General features: G+C 31.3%; 2 protein-coding genes across 2 annotated transcripts; one reads left to right on the top strand and one right to left on the bottom strand.

Moving 5' to 3' along the window:
- The first annotated feature begins 1,471 nt into the window (after positions 1-1,471).
- Positions 1,472-2,416, top strand: LOC110891619. Its single transcript, XM_022139300.2, has 5 exons — positions 1,472-1,583; positions 1,657-1,710; positions 1,780-1,833; positions 1,953-2,042; positions 2,142-2,416. Exons 1-5 carry the CDS (start codon positions 1,521-1,523, stop codon positions 2,190-2,192), a joined length of 312 nt encoding a protein of 103 aa, XP_021994992.1. The 5' UTR covers positions 1,472-1,520; the 3' UTR covers positions 2,193-2,416.
- Positions 2,417-6,303: 3,887 nt separating this feature from the next.
- Positions 6,304-8,736, bottom strand: LOC110889190 (bZIP transcription factor 27). Its single transcript, XM_022136696.2, has 3 exons — positions 8,357-8,736; positions 8,198-8,275; positions 6,304-6,626 (listed from the first exon to the last, which is right to left on the bottom strand). The coding sequence occupies exons 1-3, from the start codon at positions 8,690-8,692 to the stop codon at positions 6,564-6,566; spliced, it is 477 nt and encodes a 158-aa protein (XP_021992388.1). The 5' UTR covers positions 8,693-8,736; the 3' UTR covers positions 6,304-6,563.
- Between the last annotated feature and the right edge of the window lie 418 nt (positions 8,737-9,154).

The following is a 9,154-nucleotide window of genomic DNA, read 5'->3' as shown; positions in this document are numbered from 1 at the left end:
GGGACGTGTCTGGACTTTTTTTCTATTTTAAATCATTTTCCGTCCAAGTTTTACGTCATTTCTTGTGTTTGGGTTAGTTTTGTCTTGAAAATCCTATATAAACCAATTTAAGACTATTTTGAATATTTTTTTAACAAAACACAATAAAAAGTAAGTATAAGTGATATAAAAACATGTGCGCTATAGCTTATATCAATTGTATTAGTTGAAGCTAAAGGGCGAATAATTAAGTAGACTCGAGTTCTAGGTACTTGAGATATGTTCTCTCTTTGTATGCCACACATTTCCTTTCGTTAGCGATTACAATACGCTTGACACAAAAGACGAGACATACAAATTTCAATTCTGGAATAGTCATATTAGCCTAGCTCTTCTTTTTCTTTTTTAAGAAACACTCATTTCATTAAATAAATAGGAAAAATCCAGTGGCTGCTGACTTTTAAAATACATAGGCTAAGAAAGGAGTTTGATATATCGATTATGGTTTGATTTGGTTCGGTTCGGTTTGTTTTCTTGTTGCAATATGGGTTTTCATGCCAATGATATCTAAATCTAGTGGTGGAAAGCTTACATTTCTCTTGGGAGATGCATGTTCAACTCCCACTTGGTGCAAAGTGAGACACTGATGGGCAATAATAAGAGACCCTGAGAAACCTGGGTTCGATCGTTGAGCCAAATGTGTTTTATCGGTAATTTCAATGTCGTGTCTACGGGCGGGTGGTTTACCGAATTTTCTCCGGTATTGGTGGTGAACTCGGGTTACTTTCACAGTACTGTTTGGTCCAGTGGATGCCCTCTGAGTACTCATAATTAATTTTGTTGACCATTAAAAAAAATATGAGTTTTTATATCTATTATGCTCTTGATTCAACATTAATCTATACTATATTATAATGCATGAGGGAGGGATTCCCAAAAGTTAAGAACTTCTTCCCTCCTTATTTATAAATAAACCCTTAAAATGAGGGTAAAGTGGTCTTTTAAACCATAATTATTTTTTAGTCCCTCAATCTATTACATTTAGATCCTTGATATTTAAGATAATTATAAGTAATTAGTTAGACTTCCTCCCTCTTTATAATTCAAAAGAAGCTTTAATGTTGCAACACACGTATTTATTACACTTATTATTTAATTATAAAATCTGAGAGGTTAAAATGTTCCATATTAGCAATTTCAAATAGGCAATCATTATCACCCTAGCCTTTCATGTGAAAAAAAAAACATTTTGTCATTTTTATCACTAAAAAAGGATCTCCGTTCCCGTAATCATAATAGACTTGTCAGATGGCATTCATAGCCAATCTAAGTACCTACACCAAATAAAAACAAAAAATACGTTACATGATAACAAACTAGCTTACTGTAACTAACTTTCTAAATAAAAGGGTGCCAGATTATGCAACTAACTTTCTAAACAAAAGGGTGTCAGATTTCAAAATAACCCTAATTCACCTCTATATTTCTACTATAAATACTATTATAGTAGGGCACCCATTTCTATTGCTTAACATTTGATTATGGATCCAATTTCGAATCCAGTGATTGCGAAAAAACAATCATATGATGTTGTACTTTCAAAGGTTAGATTGTTAATTCGTATCACTTTATAAATTATGTTTTAATTTTATAATATATGTTATTTTTTCGTTTCAGTTGGAAGGTGAACGCGCCGATTTAAACAATCCAGTTGCAGCTCTCGCTTCTAAGGTTTCGATTTTGATTGTTTTATTAATTTTTTATGTTCAAACAAGCTGTTATGTTATTTTTTCGTTTCAGTTGGAAGGTGAACGCGCCGATTTAAACAATCCAGTTGCAGCTCCCGCTTCTAAGGTTTAGATTTTGATTATTTTATTAATTTTTCCTGTTCAAATATCGATTAAATAACGAGCTGTTCATAACAAGTTGTTCGATTAAATAACGAGCCGTTCATATTAACGGGTTTTTTGCAGGATGATGGTGATAAATCTGTTGAGATAATCAGTTACGGTCACATGTTCAGCCCGTACAAATCTCATCTTCAACGTGAATTTACTGAAGAGGTAATTTTAGGGTTTATTTAATCTTTTTTTAACTTTTTTATTCAGTTTTTGTCTTTTTTTTAAGGATCGAATTTATTCAGTTTTTGTCTTTTTTTTAAGGATCGAACATATGAAGCTCAAAGGAAGAGATACAAGAGGCTCTCAGAATGAAAATGGAGTCAAGTTATCAATTTAGATGATTCTGAAGAAGATGACAAAGAAGAAGAACTAGAAGACACAGCCGATTCAAGCGCAAAGAAGAAAACCGAATTAAAAATTCCTCAAGTGTCAATTTAGAAGAGGAATAGATTTCATTCAGCATAATATGAAATCTTTCAAGTGCTTTTATTTTTTATTTTTTTCATTTTTAGTTATGTTTGATCTAGACAATTTCATTTTCACTTGTTTTGTTTTCATTTTTAGTTGTCATTTTCAATTTTTTTAGAATTAATGCAGTCTACTAAAGTTTATTTTATATTTAAAATTTTCAGTGTTTGATGATAAGTTTAAATTTTTAAAAATAGTTATATACAATTAAATAATCTGGTAGTGGGTAAATATCATATTCTACCAAATTTTAGAAGTCCTGTATACATCTTCCTTATATTATAACGTAATTTTGTAAATTTATACTCATAAATTTCTCTTTAACACAAATCCATAAACTTACTAAAATCTAAATCAATTAATGATACAATCAGTAAACATTTATTGGATTAATGTGAAAATTTAACACCTTTATTGCAATGAAAATTTGTACTTATATAGATGTACCGTATAACGACATATATCTACTCCACACAACACAAAAGTTATATAAAACTATTGCTATAACTTTCTAATACAAAATTTAACATCTTTATTGTATCAAAAATTTGTACCGTATAATATACTGTGTATTATTCTGTTTTATAAAACAAATTTTTAATGCATACGAAAAAAAAGGGAGACAACATATCTCGACCCTACCTAAAAGTTTTATAAAAACAATTGCTATAACTTTATAGTACCAAGTTTATTAATAATAATAAAAAATATATACGAATTGACAAAATAATATTTAATTTTGTAGAATTTAGTGCTTTCTCTATCATTAAGTTAACTATATAAATATACTAAATTTTGTTGCAAGGTTTTAGGGATTATAAGTTAACTATGTTCTTATAGATTAGATTAGCAAGTTTCAAAAAAATTCTTATATGTTGACTAGATACATCTTTTATGAATTCTAACTTATAACTAGATTGTGTTTACATTTTTTCAGGGATTATTAGTTAAAATTAAACTCATAATAGATAAGATTAGTTAGTTGAAACAAACTACAGGTTATTAAGAATTCTTTGGTTTAAAAGTGCTATATATACATATACAGCTCATTTTCATTAGTTTTTTTTTTACTTCAAAAAATCTTGTTCTTCAGAATTCGTTGGTTTCGCAGGTAATCTTTATTTAAGTTTTTCTACAACAGTGACCTTTATTTAAGTTTCTATACATCAATGACTTTTGTAAAAAAATAATTTAAAAGTTTATCCTTTCAGTGGTTTTGGTTGATCGGTACATCCATTCAGATCTTACACAGGTATGGATTCTTCCAAAACATGAATATGATGTTTGTTTTTTGCTTTCATACTATTATGTTTTTAATATCATTTTTCTATAATATGATAAAAATGTATGATGTTTATATTGTCATATTATGTTTAGTAAATAAGTAACAATCCTATCTAAGCCACATAAATAAACACAAAACTGAACTAAATCAATGATTCTATAAACCCAATCAAAAATTAGACAAATTGATTTGTTTCATTATAAAACTGGTGAACTGAAAGATCTAGAGGAAAAGAAAGCCAAAAAAAAAAAAAAAAAAAAGTGGTATGGTTCTAGAACCAACTATATTTTTTTTATTTATTCAGTAATATTTTAAATAAAGGATTCAAATTATAGAAATAAATACTCTTAATAATATTAAAGTTTCACTCACAAATAATACTACTTGATAAAAAGATGGGGAAAGAATAGTATTATTTAATATAAGTTTCAATTTTATTCGTGAAATTTTATATAATATATGATTTTTAATTTTATTCACAAATAATTCTAGACATATGTAACACCTATGACATATATCCACCACAATAATAAAAATATTATACGAATAAGAAAACTACCAGAAATGAGTGCCGCAATGCAAAGTGTCGCCCCCGCCGCATCGCGCGGGCACCCTACTAGTACTCATTAATGAATTAGTAACTAAGTTGGTGTGTGTTAACATGGAGCCAAAGGTAGTACATTAAACCTAAATACTATCCACACCACGTGGTCTCTTTCTGGACCACACACAATGTCAATGATATATAACCATTAGCTATTTTCCACCACAAAACAAAAATACTTTATGTTTGGCATGAAGCTTTTAGAAGCTTTTAGGAGCTTCAAGCTTTAAGCTTTTAAGAAAAAGCTCATACTTAATAAAAAGTCTTGTTTGGTTGAAGGAGCTTTAAGCTTTTAGGTTAGGAGCTTGAAGCTTTTGGTTGAACGCTACTACTAGTAGCGTTTAGAAGGAGCTACAAGCTTTTAGAGAAAAATGACTATTTTAACCTCTCAAAATAAGAAACTTTTTAATGCACCAACTTTCTAAATTTTTAGTTATGTCTATTTTGGTAATTTTATACATTTTATTAAAAGCTTCAGCTACTCTACCAAACATCAAATATATCTAAAAAGCTACAGCTACTAGCTACCAGCTACAGCTACCAGCTTCCAGCCACCAGCTACCAGTTTCCAGCTTTCAGCTACCAGCCACCAGCTACTTTTGCCAAACATACCCTTAACTAGCTTTTGTGACATGTAAAAGCATAAATCTTTTTAGGTCTTTATTACTTTCTAATGTGTGAAATACCAATTTCCATATTTAGAACTTACAATTTAAAACAAGAGTAATCATCTAGATTTTTTTAATAGTGTATTAGGGCATGTTTTAAAATCATGTTTTTATATCGTATTGCATTTGGCTCAGTAACGATTTAACCAGATGTATCGAGCAGTTTAACCAGTTCTACTCACACATGATTTTAGAACTATATTGGTTTTAAAATCTACAACACTTATCTATTATAAGACTAAAACTCTTATGAGTAAAGAACACCAATATAACACTTTGATATCATTTGGCTGCACTAGTCCGAAAATGTAAAATCTACTCAAACATGATTTTTTCAATACGTTTTTCTACAATTAAGAAATCTCATATATTAAATATAATTTTTGATCGCTTGTAATTAACCGATTAATCTCGGATAAAACTTGATTACACGTGATGTACATATATTTGTGACATGGTTGCTATATATAAAGAATGGAAAGAGATCTACACTTTCTAAATTTACCAACTAGGTATATACAAAGAATGGAAAGAGATGACACTTTCTAAATTTACCCACGGTTGAAAGGGTCTTCCTTCTTTTATGATAGGTATAAGATCCATGAGGCAAGTTGCATAGACAAATATAAAAAGGTGATATATGCAATGTTTTCAGAATCGGACCAGACGTCGAAACGGTCTTCCAACTGGTCCGATGGTTGGACCGGTTCAAATAATTAAAGGTGTTATAGGTGACTTAAGACAAAGGCTTGCAACATGTCAATAATCGTTTATGAAACAAAGCAAGATATTTTTTTTGAATGGTTGAATTAACAAAAACAAAAACGACTAGCTTGAATGAAACAAAACCATGAACAACCTAGAACCGAACCAACTAACGACACAGAGAGATGAAATAGACGATTGAAAAATTAGAGTGTCACATGTCTAAAAAATAGAGTAAACTGGCAAAATGGTCCCTGGGGTTTGGTCATTTTTGCCACTTTAGTTTAAAACTCAAACTTTTTGAATCTGGTTCCATCTGGTTTCAATTTTGTTGCTATTTTCATCCAACATCAAATTTTGGTCAGACTTTTTCGTTAACATTCAACTTTTTTGTCTTTTTCCTCCCTTTTAATGAAGGGCAAAATGGTGATATTTTTTTAATTTGTTATAATAAAATATTAAAAGACCATTTAGCCCTTCATTAAAAAGGAGAAAAAAGACAAAAATGTTGATGTTAACTGAAAAATCTGACTATATTTTGATTTGAATGAAAATAGCAACAGAATTAAAACCAAAGAAACTCAGATTCAAAAAATTTGAGTTTTGAACTAAAGTAACAAAAATAGCCAAACCTCAGGAACCATTTTGGCACTTTCCTCAAAAAAAAAAAAAAAAAAGAGTTATTTAACAATGTCCAAACAAAACAAAAAAATACACATTAAAAGGTGAAGGGCAAAATGGGTATTATATATACACGATAAGGAGAATATTCTTACTCAAAAGACAGTCAATAATTGATGGAGATAGTAAAAAGCTAAATATGGACAAACATGTCACCCATCTTCATCATAACCTACAGCCCCAAAACAGTCATTTCCTACTAACCCTCCCAAAAAAAACAAAAAAAATAAAAAATAAATAAAAACTAGGTAAATATATAGAAGGCAGACTTGTCAAAATGGAGCACTTTTGGTTCGGTTAAGTCTAGATTCTTTTGGAACATGTGATGGACCCACCTGCAATAAATAGACCACAAATTAAGAAGTTAATTTTGTTTTTTTAAACAAACAAATAATCTATTTTTAAAAGACCACAAATTAACAAGTTAATTTTGATTTTTAAAACAAACAAATAATCTATTTTTAAAAAATATACATATTTATATAAAATTATCTATGTCATATGAAGCTTTGCTTTTTTAGATATTAACTTAATGAATTTATTATGAAAATAAAGAAAATATGGGAATTTATTTTGACTAATAGAACTATATTTTATTTTTAATTCTGGTAAAACGAATTTTAAGTTAAAATACGAGAACTAGATAACACAAGACTGGAGATGGATATAATCAGGTGGATGTACTAATGACACACGATGATTCTCTAGAGGCGTGTTAGTGTTCCAAATTTATCGTTAAATAACACATTATTATAAAATAATTATGTAACCATATATGTAATTCTCATAAAGTCACTAGAACATATTAATATATTCTTACGTATAAAAAAAAAGCTTGTGTTAGTGGCCAAAATAAGCAAATTAGTCTTCTCTCTCTTACAAAAAAGGCAAAAAAATATGTAAAGCATTTTAATACATAAGATTGTGTATAAACATATAATATGTAACAACAAAACAAAAATCAAAACCTAGGAATATAGCATCTTTTTATTTGTTAATACAAATTCAGATAACCTACCTATCTACTTATTTTAGAAATACATATTTATTACTCAAAAAAATTGGAAAAAAAAGTGTACATTTGACTAAGAATAATAAAAAAATCAGTAAGCTTTTACATTCATTCAAGATATTTATGATAACAAAATATTCTTCTTCTTCTTCTTCATGGCCATGTAATAAAATCTTATTGGACAATGGACACTATCATATAAAATAGACTAATTAAAATAATTATTTTCATAATTTTCTGTCTTCAAAAAACAAATCAACTTTTTTATACTTGTTATTCTGTATTTCAAAGAAAAAAAAACACACTCAATGATCTATTTGTTCATTGTGTCACGAGCAAAATATTTGAAGGCCGGAATGCTATGAGCTGTGTTTGAACGTTTGGGTTACTGACTAGCCCGGAACTTTACCGGGGAAGAAGTTAGTGCCTAGTTGTGTTTGCGACGATCTCACCACTGGTTGAGAGCTGGTACCGCTCTCCTGATGAGTCCATCCAAGCAGGACAAAACCAGTGGCCCCACGCAAAGAAGCGGGATGGATTGGCTTGTCCCCGGGTTCAGGGACACCACACAGGGGTCGAACCAGGGGTTTTACCACAGTAGGCTTGTCACCATAATAATATCGAATAAAACAAGTTAGACAAAACTTATGGCGCATTAGCGGCCCTATAACCTTTTTACAAAGTGGAGGTCATGGGTTCGATTGTCACATGGGGAGCAAAAAATTCGAAGCAGGGGTTTTACCACAGTAGACCTCCGGATGAATGGCGGGTTTCATGGTGGCGGGCCGGGTCAAAGTACCGTTTAGGTTTACCCACATGATCAGGTTTTTATCGGACAATTCAAAAATAATATATTAAAAAAACTTAAAAATAATAAAAAATAAAAAATTTTACCTCTTTTTGCAGCCTTTTGAGCTTAGCATTTTCTTTAGCTAATCGCATTACTTCATGCTCCAACTGATCTGCACGAGCCTGCAAATCAAACATATTCTTAAACCAAACCAAACCCTAACCCTAACTCACCATACAAAAACTTCAAAATCGATACAAAACCTGCTTTCTAGCTCTCGATCGAGCGGCCGATTCTCGATTCTTCATCAATCGCCGGAACTTTTCGGTGTACTCTGGCGGAGAAGCCGTCGGCGCCGTGAAAATACGCGGCGGTGGCGGCGGAGGATTAGGTTTCAGCCGCTTGTTTGGATCTTGGTGATCGGAGTGAGTGGTGGTGAGGAGAGTGAGCATGGTGGTGGGAGACGGCGGCGGGTGGAAGGAGATGGTGGCGGGGGACGGTGGCCGGAGCGCCGGAGCGAAGAAGTTTTGGAAGTGAGTGGTGGTTGCCGGCGACGGGAGGCTGCTGATGTCGTTCCATACGTCATCCATTGGTCTCATTTTGAAGAGAAAGAAAGAGGGGGGGGGGGGGTATGGTGATAGTGAGACTTGAGAGTGTTCTCAATTGGGTCTCATTATGTAAGGATATAGTTTCACTTTACTACCCTTATGTTTTGTTGTTAGTTAAATTGTGGATAGGGAGTTTGTAAAGTTAGCATAATTAGCCCTTGTTTGATGTTTAGGTTAAGGTGATCTGTTTATGGTTTGGTTTTGGAGAAACTAGGCTGAACTGAATGAAACTGTTCAGTTTAAGTGGGTTGATTTAATTATTTTTTGAGATTGTACTATTAGATCTTCAAAAGTTTAGCAAAATGACAGATTTTAAAAGATTGGAAATTTTACCTATTGACCATATGTAGTGGGGTGTTTTTTAATTTTTTTTTTTCTAAAAGAAACGCCCAACAACGCTCGTTAACCGCCACCTGGGGCGTTTTTTTTTTTTTTGGAAAAAATGGCTGGAGC

Source organism: Helianthus annuus, chromosome 11 (genome assembly GCF_002127325.2).
Source record: "Helianthus annuus cultivar XRQ/B chromosome 11, HanXRQr2.0-SUNRISE, whole genome shotgun sequence".
In the NCBI taxonomy this organism is placed as follows: Eukaryota; Viridiplantae; Streptophyta; class Magnoliopsida; order Asterales; family Asteraceae; genus Helianthus; species Helianthus annuus.
Note: the sequence above shows the minus strand (reverse complement) of the source record. Positions and strands in the feature narration are given on the sequence as shown.